General features: G+C 34.4%; 1 protein-coding gene and 1 pseudogene across 6 annotated transcripts in view; one reads left to right on the top strand and one right to left on the bottom strand.

Moving 5' to 3' along the window:
• The window catches only part of LOC306660885 (pseudouridylate synthase PUS7L-like), a 37,866-nt gene extending 16,250 nt beyond the window's left edge, over nucleotides 1–21,616 (top strand). For all 5 annotated transcript variants that reach the window (XM_079139579.1, XM_079139575.1, XM_079139577.1 and 2 more), the window contains 4 exons: nucleotides 3,662–3,743; nucleotides 7,229–7,506; nucleotides 11,747–11,800; nucleotides 13,004–21,616. In XM_079139579.1, the coding sequence (XP_078995705.1) occupies nucleotides 3,662–3,743; nucleotides 7,229–7,506; nucleotides 11,747–11,800; nucleotides 13,004–13,324 (735 nt within the window). In that variant the 3' untranslated portion in view covers nucleotides 13,325–21,616. The remainder of the gene's footprint in view (nucleotides 1–3,661; nucleotides 3,744–7,228; nucleotides 7,507–11,746; nucleotides 11,801–13,003) is intronic.
• LOC306660912 (small ribosomal subunit protein eS6-like) lies at nucleotides 3,946–5,863 on the bottom strand (annotated as a pseudogene). The gene has a single exon. The product of its transcript is annotated as a small ribosomal subunit protein eS6-like (transcript).
• Nucleotides 21,617–22,595: the final 979 nt, after the last annotated feature.

Here is a 22,595-nt window from a genome sequence, read left to right as displayed (position 1 = left end):
GTAATGGTTTGCATGTGAGGTGTCTCCCAAAAGCTTGCATGTGAGACAATGCAGGAAGGTTCAAAGGAGAAATGATTGTTGTAAGAGTCTTAACCCAATCAGTGAATTAATCCCTGATGAGATTAATTGAAGTGGCAGGGTGTGGCTGGAGGAGGTGGGAATTGGGGTGTGGCTATGGGGTATATATTTTGTATCTCTCCCTCTCTCCCACCCCTCCCCCACCCCCTTCCTGATGTCGAAAGCTGCTTCCCTCTGCCACCCTGTCCCACCATGATGTTCTGCCTCACCTCAAGCCCTGAGGAATGGAGCCGGCCTTCTATGGACTAAAGCTAAACCATGAGCCCTCAAATAAACCGTTCCTCCTTTACAGTTGTGCTGGTCAGATCATTTAGTCACAGAGGCAGAAAAGCTAACTCAGACATACCCTATACATACAGAAATCAGTTATCAGATTGTTATGGTTTGGATATGAGATGTCCCCCACAAAACTCCTGTGTTAATGCAGGAGTATACAGAGGTGAAGTGATTGGATTGTGAAAACTGTCACATAATCAGTCCATCCTAATTTGAATGGACAGATTGGGCAGTAACTGTAGGAAGGTGGGGCATGGCTAGGGGTATTCCCTGGAATGGTTCATCTCCCATTTGGCCCCTTCCCCCTTCTCTGCCATGAGTACCAGGAGCAGAGCAGCACTCCTCTGCCACATCCTTCCACCATGTTATTCTGTTTCACCCCAAATCCAAAGCAGTGAAGTTGCCTGATCATAGACAACCTCTGAAACTGAACTAAAATTGACTTTTTTTCTCTAAGTTGTTCTTGTTAGGTATTTTGGTCACAGTGATGAGAAGCTGACTGCCACGCTGATCATATAAAAGAAAGTCCAGAGACTAAAAGGGAAACAGCAAATTTGAAAACAAAATCTGACTAGTCTCAAATGAAAATAAGAATGTATGTCACAAATAAGAAGATGTGTTTCTCCAATTAAAAGTTGTTGTATGTGTATGCACACGTATATTTGTACATATATACTTTTAATATGTATATATAATTACATGTTATATTCACATATTTTTACATTGGAATGGAGTGCACATAATGGAGGAAAATCATAAAACTATAAAAATTGTATATTTGAACAAATGCAAGATTATTCATATGATGGTATAGTGCTCACTCATTTGTGTTCTAATTTTTGAGTGAAAGAAAAAAGCAGCAGAACTTGTGAGAAGCACTGTGCATTAAATATCATCTTTTATATGGAAGTATGGCTAAGAGCTGTATATTTAGACCACATCTGTAAATTTGTATTCAGTTCTGGGCCTCACATTTTAGGAGGGACTTTAACAACTGTGAAATAACTGATACCATTAAGGTTGGTCCAGAAGCCACATTGATGAAAAATGTTTAACGAACTGTCTAGAAAATTCTGAAGTGGAAATTAACTTAGGAAATATATGAAATTTTCTTGTATGAAAGAAGAGATGTTTGGGGTTTGCAAGATACAGCATCTGTTCTACATAAGTTCCACCATTTGTCAAACGTGTTGCTATAGGGAAACTACTTAACTTTCCTAAGCCTAAGTTTTCTTATCTGTAAAATAGAGATAACATGTTTAGCACAAGATTTTTGTGAGAAATAGAGCGTAGCTTTTGTGAAAGTCAGACCCATAGCAGATAATTGTTCAAAAGTTCAGTTGAACTAATAATGCTCTGGTTTTCTTTTTTTTAATATTTGCTTTCCTATTTACCAGTTTATTCTTTTTAAACAATTTTTATTGATTCTTTTTAGTTATACATGATAGTAGAATCAGTTCTGATAAAATTATACATGTAGATTTATATGTTATTCTAATTAGGACCCCATTCTTGTGGATATACATGATGATGGGATTCCCTTAGTTTTTTTCATATATGTCCATAGGAAAATTATGTTAGATTCATTACACTGTCTTTCCTATTCTTTTCCCCCTCCTCTTCCCTTCATTCCTCTTCCTCTTTGTCTAATATACTGAACTTCTCTTCTTCCCCCACCCTCTTATTGTGGTTTAGATTCCACATATCAAAAAAAAAAAAAAAAAAGAACTTTGATTTTTTTGAATGATTGAATACTATAAAAGAAGCTTGAGTGTAAGATTGGGTTGAATGACCTATTTTAAGATTCCTTCTACTCTTAAGATATATGCTAGAAATAAATCTCAGTGCTGAAGACAGTGATAAAATATAGGAACTGAGTAGACATCATTTTTTAAAAAAGAAACATCATTTAATCCTATTTAGGATTTAAAACAGAACATTAAAATTGAGAATCTTTTCATTAGGATTTTGGCAATTATTTTTAAGATGAACTTCAGGGAATAGGGCTGGGGTTGTAGTTCAGTGGTAGAGCACTTGCCTCGCACATATGAGGTACAACACCACATAAAAATAAATTAATAAATAAAATAAAGGTATTGTGTCCATCTATAACTAAAAATATTTTTTAAAAAAGAAAGAAATTTGGGGAATTGAGAACACAAATGAAATGAAATTAATTGGCTTGCCATTTCCTGTACTTGCTTCCTTCCCTATTTTGTTGTGTGTGTTGGTCAAAAACTGAATATTCATGTCATTATTTTATACTTGTGTTCATATCTCCATTGAGGAAAAGAATGATGGAAGTAGAATTATGGAAGTGATTGGAGGAGGGGGCACTTTTTCCAGTCTATAATTTTTTTGTTTTTTTTTTGTGGTGCTGAAGGTTAAACCCAGGGCCTTCCAACTTGTCGCTGGCTCTTTGCGGTTCCAAAATCCGTGGATATTTGTCACCGCCTGCAGCAACAACTTGCACGGGTCTTATGGGTGGAGTGGAAACTGAGGCACTTCTATCTTTCTCTTTATCGAACTGCTTTCTTGCTTGTTCATGGAGGATAGAGGAAATGAGGTTTACTTGCTTTGAGAGGAGAGAGAGAGAGACTTTGCTTAAGAGAGAAACTTGCTATGCCTTAAAGTACGTCCACCTAAGGTGCCCTAGGGAAGCGTCTCAGTTCTCCGTTCCGCAATCTGCCTTCCGCCTGCCCCTACTCGCTGCTGTGTTCTTTCTTCTGGCTTTTTTGCTAATGGCTGCTGTGGCGTGTCTTTTGCTAATGGCTGCCGTAGCGTGTTTTTCCCTCTGGCTGCTTCTAATGGCTGCTGTGTCTCTGCCTCCCTCCGCCTACGCTTATATCACCTCCAGGACGCGGCGAGCAGGGCCAGGCCTCTTATGCAAAGATTAGGCGAGATGCTCCGAGCAGGCAGTTAGTGCTCGAGAACACATGTGCATACATTGTGTGCGTGGAGGAGAAAATCACCTGAGTGTGCTTATGTCCATTAACCTCCTCGCTGCGGATGTGATCAGGCGCCATCCAGGCGCCAACATGGCACAGCCCCCAACACCAACTGAGCTATATCCCCAGCCCTCAGTCTATAACGTTTTAAGCCTACATATAAAATTAGTTTGTATAAAAGGTTTAGTTTTACATTTAACATTAACTATTAGCTTTTGAAAGCCTACCGAGAAAATTACAGCATCAGATATCATTCATTAAATGTCTATCCTAATAGGGTGTCCAAGAATTTGAATTTTTTTTTAATGTAATTTGAGATTTTCATTTAATATATATTTGTTTGCTTTATTTTCTTTAAGGTGAAGGCCATAAAATTATTTTTTACACCAGAAGACTTGGATGATCCTGTAAACAGAGCAAAGAAATATTTTCTTCAAACTGGTATGTTAGTTTCTGTATCCCATACGTAGCCATACTGATACATAACATAATATGGTATCTTAATTTTCCTTGGCTGAAACCCTCTGCAGAGAGGAGGTCCAAATTTTATTTTATTTAATTAATTAATTTATTTTTGAAGGTCTGATCTTATTTCTTTGTTACACTTAAAAATTCTTATTTTTGTTTGGACTCAGAAATAGAAGCTCTCAGGACAGTTTATGTCTCTTGACAATCTGTTCCTGGTGTTTTTCTTTGGCTTCTGTCATTCTCTTGGCCAGAAGTTTGGCATATTTTGCAGCTTCTTTCTTATTTTTCTTACTATGCTGTTTCTTCAGAGCAATACACCAGTGCTTGTGCTGCAGAACAATGTGTGGAGTAATGAGACTGATTCTCTTGTGCTTTCATCCTGGGTTTTTTACCTTCCTTGTTTAAGGGTTTTCTGACAACATATTGCTGGACATCATCTTCCTTAGAGAGACTGAAAAGTTTATGGATTTTACTAGCTCTTTTGGGTCCCAGTCGACGAGTAGTATCCATAAGTACTGTAGTATCCGAAGTCCAGGAATAGCCTTCTCTTCTTTTTTTACAACTACCAAGTTGAGAATGCTCAGATTGGCATCCACAATGCAACTTCAAACAGATTCGCACTTTGTCTCTCCAGTTTGCCTTGGTCTATAACAAAAATGCCCCCTACTCAGCAGCCGGCGAACACAGCTATGGGTCAAGACACTGCTTCATGGGGAAACCTTGTTTGTCCTTTGTGCCACAGATTCAGACCACATAACCCTTGCGTTCTTCACCCAAAGCATCAGCAGCAACTTCTGTGTCCATACGCTTCTCGTAAAAAGTATGAAGTTTGCGTTCATTGTCCACTTCAATGAGTTTCTGGCAGTCAGTGGCTGGGAAGGAGATATTCAGCTTCATCTTGGATTAGCTGATCATAGCCACAAGGTGCCATGAAAAAAAGAGTCCAAATTTTAAATGGTACTGATGGCAATGTAATTCCTTAGAACCAGAGAAGAACTGAAACATAATCTAAATAAAAGTTCATTTTTGATATTCAGTACTTTCATGTGTTGTTTTTGATCTAGTTGCAATACATTCTGGTTCTCAGTCTTCATAATTTTAGATTAATGTGATTGTGTACACATAGAACACTTAATGGGTTGCACTGAAGAAAAGTGGCTGTGAGTGAGGCTGCAGTCAAACGGCATGGGCATCACTCTTCACTTAAGTGCTTTCCACCTGTATGATCTCCTGCAGGCGATTTGACCCCATTGTTTCAGTTTTCTTGTCTGTAAATTTAAGCTAATAATAGTACCTAAAAGATGTTAAGAGATTTAAATGATACTCTTAAAATAGTGGCTGTCGTATACCCCATACTGGATAAATATTTCTTATACTTAAATAATAACAAAAGCAATCATACCATTTCAGGTTCATTTAAATTCCTGATCAACATACCTCTATGTACTAAATTTCACTTACATTGAAATAAAGGACACCAGTTTTCAAATATCTCTATTCATGATTTTAAATTATATACATATTAATATAGATACTTGCAGGAGAGAAATATTTTTGTGCCACACCATGATATATAAGCAATATGAGCATTTCTGACTTTATGAATATTCTAAGTAATAATAAAGACATTTCAAGGTAACTTATTCCTTTATACTTTACAGTGGATATAGTGTCTGTGAAGATAATTTCCTCATATCAGTGTTTCTTAAACTTTAATGTGCATAAGAAACACCTTGTGTCTTTATTAAAATGTCTGTTATAAGGCCCTACCTGAATGAGCATCTTTGCAGTACTGCTCAATAATCTACATTTTAAAAAGTGTCTCATTAGTGAGGCCTAATATTGTACTTAAAGGATCCAGATCTCAACCCTTTGTTACTCTAAAAATTCTTTGTATATGTCCATAATAACTCTTTAAAATTCTTTAGTTCCTACTGACTTAGCAACTTATTTAATTCTTAGGGATATTTGTTGTTGCTGTTTGTTTTGGCAGTCCTCAGGTTAGTTTAGCTCTATTCTAAATGACGGAATGCTGGCAAGCCATTACTGATGTTGATGTTGGGTGTTGATATTGGGTGGTGGTGGTGTTTTTAGCAGGGAAAGCAAAAGCAAGGCCAATACAAAAAAAAAAAAAGCTGTAGGTCTTTAAGGATAGCCAGGTTTACCTGATAGTGTTAAAAATCATCTTAAAAACAATTGGCCCAAATTTCCATCATGTTGGTGTAGGAACCAAATTCCTCAACAAGACTCCTAAAGTGCAAGAAGTAAAATAAGAATTAGAATCAATAAATTGGATGGTATCAAACTAAAAAGCTTCTTCACAGCAAGGAAACAATCAAGAACATAAACAGAGAGCCTACAGAATGGGAGAAAATCTTTACCACATGCAGATAGAGCACTAATCTCCAGGATATACAAAGAACTCAAAAACTTAACACCAAAAAAAACCCCCAGTTAATAAATGGGCAAAGGAACTGAACAGATGCTTCACAGAAGAAAGATGAATGGTCACCAAATATATGAAAAAATGTTCAACATCACTAGCAATTAGAGAAATGAAAATTAAGACTACACTGAGATTTCATCTCACTCCAGTCAGAATGGCAATTATCAAGAATGCAAGTAACAATAAATGTTGGTGAGGATGTAGGGACAAAAGGTACTCTTATACATTGCTGGTGGGACTGCAAATTGGTGCAACCACTCTAGAAAGCAGTGTAAAGATTCCCTAGAAAACTTGGAATGGAACTACCATTTGACCATTATCCCACTCCTAAAAGGACTTAAAATTAGCCTACTCTAGTGACACAACCACAGCAATGTTTATAGCAGCTCAACTCCCAATAGGTAAGCTATGGAATCAACCTATGTATCCTTCAACAGATGAAATTATAAAGAAATGTGGTATGTATACACAATGGAGTATTACTTAGCCATAAATAAGGTTGAAATTATGGCATTTGCTGGCAAATGGTTGGAACTGGAGGCTATTATGTTAGGTGAAATAAGCCAATCCCCAAACCAAAGGCTGAATGTTCTCTCTGATATGTGGATGCTGACTCACAATAGGGGTGGGGAGAGAGGAGTGGAGGTTCACCTGTTTGGGATGGGGGGCAGGGCATAGGGGAGGGTTGGGAGAAAGGGAGGTGGGATGGGAATGGGAAAAACAGTAGAATGAATCCTACATAACTTTCCTATGTTCATATATGAATATATGACCAGTGTAGCTCCACATCATGTACAACCACAAAAATGAGAAGTTATATTCCATGTGTGTATGATATGTATGTACTTGTCTATCATATAGAACTAAAAAGAACAAATGAAAAATGTCATCTTCATGTATATGTTGATTGCCTCATTTAGACAGCATAAGAAAGACCTTTTAGACAGCATAAGAAAGACCTTCATAGTGGCTTTTAAATAAAGATAACTGTCTGATTTGCTTTTCATTTCAGAGGATGCTAAAGGCACACTTTCATTGATGCCTGAATTCAAAGTTCGAGAGAGAGCATTGCTGGAGTCATTACATCGCTTTGGCATGACAGAGGAGGGTTGTATCCAGGCGTGGTTCTCTTTTCCCCATTCCATGCGCATATTCTATGTTCATGCATACAGCAGCAAAATTTGGAATGAGGCAGCATCTTATCGACTTGAAACCTATGGATCAAGAGTAGTGGAGGGTGATTTGGTCTGTTTGGATGAAGATGTTGATGAGCATTTCCCAAGTAGTAAAGTAAGTATTTCATCAAGTAGATTTAATTATCATACTAGGGACATTCATTTTCAGAACGCCTGATTGGAAACACTTTAAAACTAAGCATACTTTTTATATATTTATTTTTACTTAGTCTTACTCATCTGCTTCTACTCTGTTACCAACTGAGAATCAAGAAGTCAGAACATGGAGAAATAGAGTTTTATGATAAAGATATGCAGAATATATAATGTGTTTCTTTTCTATAAATGTGATTTTATGTAAATATAAATTCATAACTGCCCTTTTCCTCTTAACAATGTTTTAATGACATTTACATTAATGAAATTATAACCATGTATATCATAAAAGGTGACCCTTTCATTTCTTCTCTAAGTAGTGTTTTTACCTCTGTGGGTCTCAACTAAATTATGAAACTGGATTCCACAAATCATGTGAGAAAGTTTATTTTATAATATTGTAATAAAAAAGGAATAAATGATTATTCTCCATCATTATCTTACGTCAGTCTTCCAAACAAGTTTTAGAAATTAGTGCAAGGATTTGAGCAATGCTTTCATATATTACATCCTACAAGCAATTAAATTTGAAAGGAGAAAAAAATTTTAGAGACTGTTTTTTGACTCCCATTTTATACATAAAAATTGAGATCAGAGTCACACAAGTAACAGAACTAGAAAGATCCTGCTGCTTGACTCCTAACCCAAATTGGGCTTTACTACATGAAGATAAAAAAGGGGTCAGCATGCAGAGCTAGATCATGGCCCAGTTTTTCAAAAATGAAGGAAAAATAGATTTGAACTCTACGTAAAGGAAGCATTATCTAAGTTAATGGCAGAACTCTAGATATGCGTTTTAGTTTTAAGTAAAACTAATTTAAGGAAAAATCTCCAGGAATTTATTCACCCTTATGACTGAAAGTCCATTATTGATTCAGGTGCAGCTGTATCCAGAGGCTTAAGCAACATCCTGAATAATCTGTCTTTTTTTTTCCTGTCCCATCTTTCAGCTCTGTTTTTCTTTCTATTAGATCCATTTCCAGTCTGGCATATATTTTTGGCAGCAAGATGGTTATTGGAAACTCTAGGCTTACTTCTCATAACTCTACTCATTTTTTCTGCAGGAAAGAGGGATTTTTTTTCCCCCAAAATGTCAACAAGAGCCATGGAATTGAATCTTAGTGGCTAGGAATGGCCTGGCCTGGGTCACATGTCCAGACCAAACCAATTAATGTGGACTACAGTACCTGACTAGCTAAGTCTGTGTTCCTGGGACCATGCCACCAAATGTATATCTGAGATCTGGGAGGAAGTCCCTTGGAAAATGAGGGTGCTAGTACCAGAAAAGTGGGAGTAAAGGTTGTACAACAGATGTGTGCTTCACTGTTTATTAAATGGATGGTTTATGAATATTGAGGTAAGAAAGTGATCACATATTACTGAGAATGGTCATTCGATTGAGACAGACTCTCAAACTGTGGAAAAAGAAATTTAGCAGTTTTGTAGGTTTTGTGGTTATATCATGTGGGCAAAGATATGTCAGTAATCTTCTAATAAATAATTAAAAATCATAAAAAAAATTGAGAAAGCTGATCCACTTAAATATTACCTGGGTAGCACATTATTTAGTAAGTTAGTCTTTTCTAATTCAGATTTTAGATGTTAAGGATTACTTTCATTAGGTATAGTAGAAATCCCTTAAATGCATGTTTTATAAGACTTCATTGTTCAAAATAACATTTGCCAAGGATAATTTTGTGATCAGATTTGTATCTACTCTTCCTTTTTTGGAACTGCAGGAAAAGGAAAGCTTGCAGAATTTCGTTTTGCTAACAAAAAGAAAAGAACCTTTATATATTTCAAGTCTTATTGTTTATATTTTATTAGCACTGAGAAAAGAAAAGGCAGGACTTACAAGGTACAAACTAAAATATGAAGAGGAAAAGGAATAAGATTACTAGCAAGTAGTATATTGGGCATGCCGTATTGTGTATCTGTAATTAAAAATTGTAGGGAACTAATCTCATTTCCTCTTTTGATTGGTTACTAGATTAACAGCTGTATCTATGTTGTTACTTAGTATGCCTGTGGATCTGTGAAAGACAGATTATACTTGTCTGTGACTCTCTGGAAGACGAAAAACTGGAAGTATCAATGCAAGAAAGATCATAGTTCCAATGTCATTTGTCTGCCTCTTGTATTTTGGTCAGATCACATCTGGGCAATAGAACTTTATAGCCATTTCTGAGTGTAGTTGTTAAAAGGGGCTGTTTACCGATAATTGAACAAAATAAAATGAGAAAAAGAGAAGGGGCATTCCTGATGAGTAGGGAAAATTGAGGGGAAAGCAAATAGACTTGGGGTATAGACACCATATTGTATGATGAATGCTTTAGAAATATCAGAATGCTTTTAATCCTTGTGGAAAGATGGTAGCTGCCTTTATACTTGAGCTTTTATATAGAAGAGAAATCAGAATCGTATGGAAGAGTTGCAAGTTCAAAGCCAGCTTTAGCAACTTAGCAAGGCCCTAAGCAACTCAGTGAGACCCTGTCTCTAAATAAAATACAAAAAAGGGCTGGGTAAGTAGACTTGGGACATAAACACTATATTATATGATATATAATGTATACTATATATTAAATGTTGAGAGCAACATTTTTCAAACTTAATTTATCATGCACATATTTTTTTTCCTACCTATGACACCTCTCACTATTCTATGAAACAAATGTTGACAAACACCACACCTGCATAGAGTATTATGATATTTGTTGGGTTCAGAGTTCGGTGGCATTAGAGGGGTTGGTTTTACAGATGTAGACTTTTGATTCACCATAATAAAGAATACCTTATAAATCAGGAAAAGATTGTTGGTTACTAAGGTGAAAGTTGCTTCAGATTAACCCATTATTCTCATTTTCCAACTTTAGTTATTAGCAGTTAGAGCAGGAAAAATTATTCTAATTTTTATGTAGTCTATGTCTCCAGAGACAAATTATGAAAAGATCTTGTTCAACTGTATGCATATTAGGTGTGAGAATTAAATTATACACAATAGAGTTAGAGAAATTTGAGGTAATTTTAACTGCCGGGGACCAGCCCTAGCAGCAGAGTCCAGGGGTCCTTGATGGCCTGAAATGTAAAAGCCCCAAAAGATTAGGCGGCGCAGCGTCGGCGATGGACAGCAACCACACAGACTCAGGTCAGTGTTAGGTTGCTGACAAGTTTATTGAATTCTTCTTACAGTTTTTATACCCTTACACTTTTCACTAAAAATATTTATGACTTCATATGAAGAAGAAAGTTCTTAGAAGTTTATCAATAGATAACAGAAGTTAGGTCTGCACAGTTAGCCAATTAGCGCCACCTGGCACATTCATCTTACTCGACATTTCCCCACAATGAACTATCCTTGACTCGAAACTTACAAAAGCAAGTTGATGTATACCACTTGTTTTTCTTTGAAGTTTAACTTCTTATTTGATCTCTTACTGCTAAGACTAATTATAACTTCTAGTAATTTGTTATTAATTTTTCATGACTATAATTACATGTCTATGCTATGTTAAATCATATTATACTATTAAGAACCAAGTTATTGTCTTTAGAGTAAAAATCTTCATCTAAAAGAACTAAAACTTTTCTTTTGAACTAAATATAATGTATTTCTGTGGGAGGCTCATTACTTTGCAGAAGAAACCAGATGTAATAAATATGTTGATCACTGAAGCTAAGAGAATCACTTATATGCAACTAGATGTCTGGGAGTCTTGTAAAAGTTAACAAAAACATCACAAGACATATTGCTTCAGAATGTCCACCATTCCCTATAGGAATATTAGTGCTTTGTGTAAACAAATGAACTTTATTTTACTGGAATTGAGTTAACTCATATGAACTGTTTGTGTTCCCATCATCCTTCAACCGAAGAACTTTATTAAACATGATTAATCCGCGTAATATTGTGAGTTCTGGTGAAAAACAAAAAAGGAAGAGAGATTAACACTCTGAGGAAGGGGCTCCAGCTTTACTCAACTTACGACGAGTCCTTGCTATCGTCTTCCAGGGAAGGCCTTGGCAGCACCCAACTTATGACGAGTCCTTGCTATCATCCTCCAGAGGAAGATTACCAACCTCTGGCATGGGTCTTTATGCGCCAGGCACACTTCCCTGGCATGAGTTTTATGTGCTAGGCGCCCCCGCATTTAACATTTGGGAATCACTCATATTTTCATCATTTTTTTTTTTTTAAATAGGTTCATCTGGTAACAGAAGAAGAAGCGTCAGCTAGTATATATGCAATACATCAGGTAAATTTGCTTAAAAAACAGTCACTAAGATTTAAGTGTAAACCTTGTTCCCTAAAGACAGAATGTTGATCAGTTCTCCCTGCTTTAGAGAAACATTTAAGAACTTTTAAATTGTTATAATTAATGTATAAATTCACTTACTTTACAGTTCTACATGCTTTAATAAACATATACATTCATATGACTGTCATAAAAATCAATATAAAGAATACTTTCATCCCTTCCCAAACTTCCCCATGTACTTTTTTTCTTTTTTTTTTTTTTTTTGGTACTGGCGATTGAACCCAGGGGTGCTTACCCACTGAGCCACATCCCCAGCACTTTTTTAAAATACAGAGTCTCACTCAGTTGCTTAGGGCCTCACTAAGTTGTTGAGGCTGGCTTTGAACTTGTGATCCTCCTGCCTCAGCCTCCTGAGCCGTTGGGCTTATAGGCACTGGCCACTGCACCCAACCTCCATGTACTTTCATAGTTAACACCCACTCCAGCCCCTGGCAACCACTGACTTATTTTATGTCAAATGATTTTGCTTTTGAAAGAATGTCATATAAATGGAATCACATCTTGCTTCTTTCACTTAGCATAATGAATTTAAAATTCATTCATGCTGTGTGATATTTGATTTTTTTAAAACCTTACTCCTTTTCATAATTACCTTCTGGTACTATTCAAGCAACCTGTCTAGAAGTTATTGGCAGAGGAGGGAAGCCCCACAAAATGCAGTGTTTATTCATAAGTATTTGAGAAATTAAACATTTTTGCTGTGACTCGTTTGCTTTCTTGTTTATAAATAAAAGGAATTTAAAATTGTCTCTCAGAATAGCTGTTATGATTGAGCAACAGAGGCCATTCTGTGTTACAGAAATAATATGACTTTGGAATTGCATGATTTCATAGAGATTTAGTTTTTATTGGTTAATTAAATATAACTAAACAAGTTGATTACTGACTTCCTTAGTTATTATGAGTCCTTGATTTTAGATTTTTTCTTTACTTGGCAGCATTAAAAATATTGTGGTTGTAGGCTGACTGTAACATGTATATGTGTATGTGTGTATACACACACACACATACATACACACACACACACACACCTTGAACTGTTTTTATAGCTGTAGATCCCAGTAATAAAAGTAAAATATGATCATTTGTACATCTTTCTGAAGGCTGTTTCATGTATTTTTTTTTCTTTCTCATTCACAGGTGGTTCTTCCAGTACTTGGATACAATATTCAGTACCCAAGGAATCAAGTAGGACAGTGGTACCATGAAATACTTAGTAGAGATGGACTACAAACATGTAGGTTTAAAGTACCTCCTCTGAAACTGAACGTACCAGGATGCTATAGACAGATTTTGAAACATGCCCATAATCTCTCATACCAACTAATGGGAGATCATGATGTCCAAATGGAAGGTTCCCACATTGATGAATCAACTTTATCTCTTTTGATCTCTTTCGATCTCGATGCTTCATGTTATGCAACAGTTTGTCTGAGGGAAATAATGAAGTACAACATTTAAAACTAATAACCCTTGATATAATCATGTATGTGTCACTCTTTGAAGGAAAGGGAGCTAAAATTTCTTCACTATCATGTGCTAGGAGCTTCGTAATTGTTGTCTGCTTTAATTTTCACAGCATATTGAGAAGTTGGAATTTGATGCTTTTAAGTTCCAGGGGACGTATGGCAATTAAGTGTCAGGGTCTGAATTTAAGATCTATGTGACAGCCTGTGTTCTTTTTATTTACCATGTTTCAGTGAACTTTATTCTGTGTCATAAAAGTTCCAATTTTTTTTATCTATTAAGAACATATACCACTGCAAACTAACACTTAAGAAAAAATTCGTCAAATAGTATTCGTATTCTCTAGCTCCTTGCTTAGAATGCAGGTAAACCTAGGTTGCAATGAAATCCTTTATGTTTGGAGAGAAACAGATGAAGCACTTTGTTAATTAATAATGTCATCCTGGGTTGGGATTGTAGCTCAGTGGTAGAGCGCTTGCCTAGCCCATGTGAGGTTCTGGGTTCGATCCTCAGCACTGAATAAAATAGAAGTATTGTCTCTATCTACAGCTAAAAATATTTTTTAAAAAAGTAATGTCATCCTTTCCTGTTTTTGAAATTATTACCCATAACTACATATGAGGAAAATATTATCTCTCTTTATGATAGCTATCCCAGGCTAGTTATTACTCCTTTAGGAAATAATCTTTGATATAACTTGAAATAAACATTTTCATATAATTTTTATATCTCAGTGTATATTGACCCCTAACTTTTTGGGTTATTATCTAAAACACAGACTTTAGAGTCAGAGCTCTGCTCAGATCCAGCTATGATAATTTACCAATGACTTTGAATATGCTATTGACTCTTTTTGAGAATCAAGACAATATCATTTTTATAAGTGATAAATAAGACGATTATTCCTACTTTTTCTGTTGCTAGAAGAAAACATTTTGCCCATGTGAAAAACTTAATGTTTGTTGGTTTCACTGTCCCACTTAATGATTTTATATCAGTTAAATTGTGTTTGAGGGGGAGAAGGGTGACTGATACGTATTTGAAAAGAGAAACTCTGCGCATCCTTTCATTACAGTATATCATGATGAAGTCTAAGAAGCAGTGTGGATCATTATATATCAATAACAAGACACTTTTATCTACTTGTCAGTGTAACCATTTAGGGAGAGTTAGCATAAGAAAATAAAATTCAGAAAAAGGAAAAAAAAACCATGCAATGCAAAATTTGCTTGTTGCAGCATTTTTACAGTAAAAGAAATTAGAAATAATTTCAAAGACCGCATTAAATAACCAATGTAAGTTAAATGAAATATACCAAGTTAATGGCAAACATGTAGTTATTAAAAATGGTGGGCTGGGGCTGGGGTTCAGTGGCAGAGTATTTGCCTACCAGGTGTGAGGCACTGGGTTCTATCCTTAGCACCGAATACAAAAATAAGCAAATAAAATAAAGGCATACTGTCCACCTACAACTTCAAAACAAAAATTTTAAAAAATGATGATGAAGAATTTAGTAACATTAGAAAATGTTGCCCCCTAAAAACAAAACGTGGGTGTTAAACAAATGCAGTAAGGTACTGAATTCAGTTTTACAAATGAAAGGCATGTTGACATCGTGATTAAAAGCACAAATTTTGGAGACAAACTCTCCCAGTTTGAACCCTGGTTCTGCTAATTATAGCTTTGGGCAAGTTACTTAAGCTTCTGAGCTTTAGTTTCAACATTTATAATAGGTATGTTAATATAGACATTACTGCATAGGATTTATGTGAGGATTTTTGAATATTAACTAATACATTAATATGTAAAGTAGCTTTAAGAAATGCCTACCATTTAAGTTATTATTAAAAAATGTCTTCAGGTGCAAGCTTGGAAGAGAAAAAAGAAAAGAAAATGTTCTTTTAAGATGATGGAGTGTTTGATTTCTTTTAAATACTAAGAAGTTACTGTTTTGGCATTATATAATTTGGCAATAAATCTCAAAACAAAAAAAAATTGGGTATTACAGTACCATTGGTTTTTTAAAAAATTTCCTGCAGAGTTTGAATGTTTATTGAGAATGAAGTGATGATCTTTAGGTAGTAAAATTTTTTATTAGAAAAAGTGTTTTAACTTTATTTCATAAGATATATCCTATAAATGTAATTAGTAAATGAGTTATATAAATTACTAAAATCCTGCTTTTCTTGTAAATGTTGAGTAGCTATTAGAAAAATATGAAAGGAATAAAATTTGCCCTCTTACTTTGCCTCTAGATGGCACTGTAATTTTAGATATTTTATTTATTTATTTATTTAGTAAATACTTCAGCCATACATGAAGGAAGAAAGGATCTCTTAGTTTATTTCAAGCCACTATAAAATATGTTCAGATATTATTCATGTGGGAAGTCATTTTATATGCCAGTAATATTTGCCTTGATAATTTTCTTTCTTTCAGTTTTGGGGCTGTATTATTGTACTTTGAACCAACTGATGACCAGTCATCCAGGTTTTTAAATTTTCTCTAGAGTATTTCAGATCTTCATAAGCATGACCTTTGGTTTAGTTTTAATTTTCAAGGTTGTATTTGAAACTGAATGAGTTCTTGCAGATGAGTACAGGGAAACAATTTTGAGTTCTTTTTATCAAGATAAAAACACCTGTCAGTTTTAATAAACTAAAGGTTACATGTAACTTTTGCCCCAACTGTCATGTGTTGAATATCTGTTGTGCCAGTTTATTTAATTTTATCCATATACCCACCCCATGGGGAGGTAGCATCCCCCTCCCCTCTTTTTTGTAGATTAGAAACATATCTGAGTGGTTTGCTGACCTATTTAAGGTCAAATAAGATAGTGTATAGTTCAATTTGATTATGCTTCCTAGATCAATACTATTTTATATACCCAACATTTACCTTCTGAAGATAAGAATTTTTACATAAGTTCATTTCTGCCAGCTTGATATTGCCTGCCATTAGTTAATAGGCATATTGGAGTGTGTCTTGAGAGAAACAAGATTCCTTTTGAGATTCCTGACTAAAATAGAAGTAAAAGAGATCCTTCAAGAAATTTCCAAATCTTTTTGAAATATTTTGCAAAATATTTTGGGATTTATACTGTAGTGAAATGCAAAACCATTATAGGTCCTAGGAAGTTATTTTAAATGGTGCCTAGTCCAATGTAAAATATTATTGAAAAAGCATAGTGAGGAAGTTGCTGAATTTTCTCTTAGTCCTCTCATCAATCTTTTCGCTTAAAGCTGATTGATACTAATTTACATATGTTAGTAGTGCTTGCTGATTTTCTTTTTTAGTAGAAATAGCTAGGATCTTATGCTCAGGAATATCAGCAGGCAGCAATATCTAACTAGAATTTAATAAGATTGTTTTGTTTTATTGAATGTATTTTTCCACTTAATATGTATTTATGGCAAACAATTTTGGAGTCTATTCTATGTGATAATGCTGTATTTCCTTTAAAACTAAATTTAATTTTTAAAAGGAAGAATCAGTTGAAAAGTATTCAGTAAATAATAGTGAAAATATAGCAGTAGTTTGTGACAGTAATATGTGAATGATTAAAGTTTAATGAATACTGGTATAGTTGAGAATCCTTGAACTCACACACAGGCTCCACCACTGCTTTGGTTACTTTAGTAACCCATTGAATTTATCTATCGAACTGTGCTCAGATGTGAAATAACATTAGTTTTTGTTTTGTCAGTAGCAGGTAGTGTTATATCAAACAAATTATGAAAGTATACAAATTCAAGATACTATGAATCAAAGTACTAATGATCACCTATGCCATATCTTAAAATTTTACTGATAAGGAATTCATTTTAGAAAATCCTATGAAACAATGAGAATAGTGTGGCACCTAGTAAAATGCAATAAATTTCAGGAAGTGTTTTTAAAGTTAATATTACTTTTCTATAATGTCTTATACAATTCTTAATAACCTTTCCTTTGAGAACTGATGTGTCTTGGCATAAAGTAATTAAAATTCACTTTCAGAATAGGCTTTTTTTTTTTTTTAATAAGTAGAAATGACTATCTCTAAATCTAGAGATTCAGCAGTTCATTGAAGTTAGGATCTTTAAGAACTATCTAGGTCAGTGTTTCCCAAAATTTTCTCTCTGGAAACAACCATTCAGAGACCAAAAAGAGCATGAAACCTTGCATAACCCTGCATAACTAAATGCAAAATTTTCTTGCATTAATGAAAGGTTGGAAAAGAAATTGGAGGAATGTATAGAAGGTAGCAAAATGGGACATTTTTTCCTCCACTTATTTCTGAAATGTTTGAATTTTATTTATATTTTTTTGGTACCGGAGAATGAAGGCACTTCATCACTAAGCCATATCCCCAACCCTTTTAACTTTTAAATTTTGAGACAGGGTCTTTCTAAATTGGTTAGGTCCTCACTAAGTTGTTGAGGCTGGCTTTGAACCTGCCACCTTCTTTCCTTAGCATCCCGAGTAGCTGGGATTATAGGCATGCGCCACTCTGCCTGACTAAATTTTAAAACAAGAATATGATTGGGTATTAATTCTGCAATTAAAAATCTTGAAAACTACTTAAGGTTCAGAGAATAGAAGGTAAAGGAATTGATGGATTATGATTGTATTTGTTCAGAAAGGTTCTGGTAGTCCATGCCAACATATATTGCCAGGGAGATGAATCTGTTCATTATATCTTTTAATAGTGCCAATGACAGCTTATATAAGTACTGTAGTTTAAAATTTAGTGCCTATATTAGGGATTTTTCTTTCACATTTCTAGTAGAGTCTATCTTAGTGATAGCTGATGTCTTATGGAACTATTTTAATCTAGTTTTCTAAACCCTCTGCTTTACATTTTTTAATGGCTACTTAGCAGTGCCAAATATGACCATAATAATCCACAAATACTTGAATAACCCTAAATTAAAGGCACTCTATGATCTGCAATGGGAAAAACAAAAACAAGATAATAGCCCTGGTTTTGAGGGATTCACAGTGCTATATTCTACAAGTTTTCATTTGATTTGAAATACCACTTGCAAATATAATGTGCAGACTAAATGACAAAGAGAAAAAGAAGCAACATCTTCATATTTCATGGCTCACTATATGTTGCTTGACCTCTCAGCACCCTACTCTAATCTTTAAATGATACTTGTATTCACATTTCTAAGAAGTTTGAGATCTTCTTAAAATATGCTTTGAACTATTCAGTCTGAATGCTGCTTTCTAAATATCTACTGGTTTCAAGAATGGGAAATAGTGTTAATGGAGTTAATCTTGTGTAATTTCAGTGTGGATTTTCAGAAATACCTCTAAGTAAAGAAAATGACTCTAATCTTCTTAAGCAATTTATTTTCTCAGAGACTTTGAGGCAGGAGTTAATTTACTCTGACCATATACTTAGACCCTCTATTACTAAAGAAATATTTTGATTATGGGAAGAAGTCAGGATATCCATGAAATTATTTAAATTTAGACTTTGGAAAACATTAAAATTGTAAGATATTAAATTATCTTCTTAATTTTAAGTCTTCTTAATAAATACCCAACTCAACTACCAATGTAGAAATAAAACCCTTGTTATAAGAAGGAAAATTAGACAAAGAAGGAAAAATTAGAGCTATTTGGTTGTTTTAAAAGGGAAAAGATCAAAGAACTGGTCACTCTTTAGCTGAGGGTATTTGGGCAGCAGAATGGGGTGGAAAGTGGAAGGGGATAGGAACTCAATTCTTTATGCTTTTTTTATACCAAGCTACCCTTTTGCAATAAGCCTTAGTGACATTTTCTTAGACTGGTTAGGTCAGGATTCTTAATTTTTCACTACAATAGGGTTTTAACCTTAACTGATTGTTTCCACCCCCACCCCTGGTCATAAAAGACTAGTATTCTTTTCTAGAAAAGGAAGATGAAGAGTCTATAAAAACCTTTATAATTCCCTTGGGTTATAATAAAAGGGATTTTTTGTGTGTATGATTTTCAAGAGGAAACTAATTTTAATTGTATTTGTCTATGAAATATCTTAAGGGAGTCCAATAAATTTTTATGCTATGTAAACAATAATTCAGTTTTCACATTGGGGGGCATTCTGAGGTCAAAGCGCATTCTCTTTAAATTTCATAGTGAAACTTTTGATGACTCTATTTTCTATGTTCATATCTTCTCTCCTTTAGATTATTGTGCTGTCTCACTGGGTGGTCTCTGTTTTTCACTCTCGCCAGTCCACCTTCTACACTAATGCCAGTAATTTTTCTAAAAGTAGAAAATCTGATCCTGTCATTGTTTTTAGGCTATAAAATGTTTCAGTGTCTTCCTAGTATTTATGTAATGTAAGTCAAAGCCTCTCAAAGTAGCACATGTGGATGGAATGTGATAAGCATTTTTATGCCAAAATTTAGCTAAAATGGAAAATTCATTAAAAGTATAATGACATCATGTCACCTAAATAATGCTATAATTGAATAATCTTATAACAGTTAAATGAATTGAACCAGTTGCCTAACGTTTTTCTGTATAGAAAAGTTCAAGCCCAGATGACTTTAATGAATGATTCTATTAAATATTCAAAAAAGTGATGAATTCAAATCTATACTAACTCTTCCAGAGATTAGAAAAATGTAGAATAGTCCCCAACTTACTTTATGAGGCCACAGGTCTAAACAAATGTTGCTGGCATTCAAGAAATCCTCCCTACTAACAAATCCCCACCCACTGAAGTTACCTTTATTCCGACCTTTATGATAATTGCCTTCCTTTTCTTTATAGCTTTATCGCCTCTTATTTCATTATAAATAAAATAGTATAGGTTAGTCCATTTTTCAACTTTATGTGAATGGAATTATACATATCTGTATTTGTGTCTTGTTTTTGTCATACTGTTTCTGAGATCACATTATTTGTTAATATGTTGTTTAGGATTTGGGCATCTCTATTTCAGTATGAGCTTGGAGTGTAAATTTTTATTTTTGGATTGTATTGCAACCAGGAATTGGTTACATAAGTACATGCTTTTAAAATATTCTTTAAACACATATTGGACTTGCGTTTTAAATGTTTTAGGGCAATAGTTTTTGGGATAACTCCTGAACACAGCAAAGGAAGAAAATACAATGATACTTTTGTCTATGGAATAGAAAAAACAATTGGCAAATCATGCATCTAATGAGGGATTAATGTTCAAAATATATAAAGAACTCAACCCCATATGAAGAAAGCAAATAACTCAATTAAAAAATAGGCAAAAGCAAGATACAGTGATGTACTCCTGTAATCCCAGTGACTCAAGGGCTGGTCACTGGGCAGGAGGATTGCAAATTTGAGACCTGCCTCAGCAATTTAGAAAGATTCTGTCTCAAAATAAAAATTAATAATAAAAAAAGGACTGGAGATGTAGCTCAGTGGTAAAGCTCTCTTGGGTTCAATCCCCAATATCCCTCCAAAATGAGTAAAGGACTCTAATTAACATTTCTTAAAAGAAAACAAATGGTCAATAAGTATATCAAAATTTAAACGTCCCTGATCATCAGGGAAACATAAACTAATATTTCAATGAAATATCACCTCACACCTTTTAGGATGGCTATCATCAAAATGAAAGATAACAAGTGTTGGAGAAGACCTGAAAAAAGGGAACCCTTATACACCTTATACACTGAATGGAAATGTAAATTAGTCAACCATTTGGAAAAATAGCATGGAGTTCTTACACACACACACACACACACACACACACACACACACACTCACACTCAAATACTACCATATGATTCAGCAATCCTACTACTGGGTACATAGTCAAAGAAAATGAAATCAGCATGTCAAGAAGATAACTCAATTCCCATGTTTGTTGCAGCACTATTTGTAATAGCTAAGTTGTAGGTAGAATCAACCTAAATGTCCATCAGCAGATGAATGGATAAGAATACAGTCCGTATACACAGTAGAATGAAATTATGCCTTTAAAAAGAAGGATATTTTCTCATTTGTGAAGACCTGGATGGTCCTGGAGGACATTATGTTTGGTAAAAAAAAGCCAAAAAGACAAGTACTGCCAGGATCTCACACATATGTGGAATCCAAAAAGTTGATCTCATGTAAGTTGAGAGTAGGATGGTGGTCACCAGAGGCTGGAAGAGGATGGAGGACTGGCAGGAGATGTTGGTCAAAGAATACAAAATTTCAGTTAGACACGAGAAACAAGTTTAAAAGATCTGTCATACAACATGGTGACTATAGTTAACAACAATGTATTATATACTTGAAAACTGCTGAGACTAGATTTTAATTATTCTCACCATACACACTAAAATGAAGTAATGCGTATGCTAATTTAGCCAGTCCACATTGTATACATATTTTAAAGCCTCATATTGTATACCTTAAATATATTCAATATTCATTTACCAATTAAAAATAAGTCATGAAAAATATTTTGAAAAACTTTTTTTTTTAAACTTCAGTTTTGTAACTTATTTTTTTATTGTGATATCTTAAGAGAGACATTACATTGGGAATGATTTTTATCTGACTTTCCTGAATAAAGTTCAGTTAATAAAGGTATGCTTATTTAATTCAGTAATCGGTGCCTTTGGGGAGTGACTAATTTTGTTTAGATGTTTGAAAAAGTCAAGAGATTCTTAAAACCAAAAGTGTACATCAGAGAGAAAACAGCTTTAGCTTAAATGCTGTCCCATTCTAAAAAACACTACAGGGACCCCTTCAGAAAGCATCTTGAATATCTCACTTTCCAAATACAAATCAGTGCTGTTTAGGAACTTTATCACCATTATTCCTCCAACACCCATAGGATAAATTGTACCCATATAATAAATCAGTATAAGTGAGCTGATTCTCGATTTGTGCTTACGGGATCTCTGGTCCTCCCCAGGACATTTTCAGGAAATCTGAGATCAAAACTAATTTGCCACTAAGTTGATATTTGTCTTTTTTGTTTTCTCTCAGGAGTTTCACAAAAGTTGAATGTTAACATAACACCACAGGAGATTCAGTGCAGAAGTATATGGGGAAATCCAATTGTCTTTTATTGGTCTTGATATTAAAGTGATTTTTTAAAAAATATAAAACTAAACTTCTCACTAAATTTAATTAGAAATTTTTTTATTTTTACTGAATATGTAATGTATTCCAGCAGGTGGTACGTTTATTATTGTCATTTTAAATGAATTACTATCTAAAAACATTCCTTGGTTTCATTTTCTAATACAGTAAACATTGATACACATAACCCTCAGAAAATACTCTTTGAGGTCCTCTATTT

This window comes from Sciurus vulgaris (genome assembly GCF_902686455.1).
Source record: "Sciurus vulgaris genome assembly, chromosome: 5".
NCBI classification, from domain to species: domain Eukaryota; kingdom Metazoa; phylum Chordata; class Mammalia; order Rodentia; family Sciuridae; genus Sciurus; species Sciurus vulgaris.
This window is presented reverse-complemented; position numbering and strand designations above follow the sequence as displayed.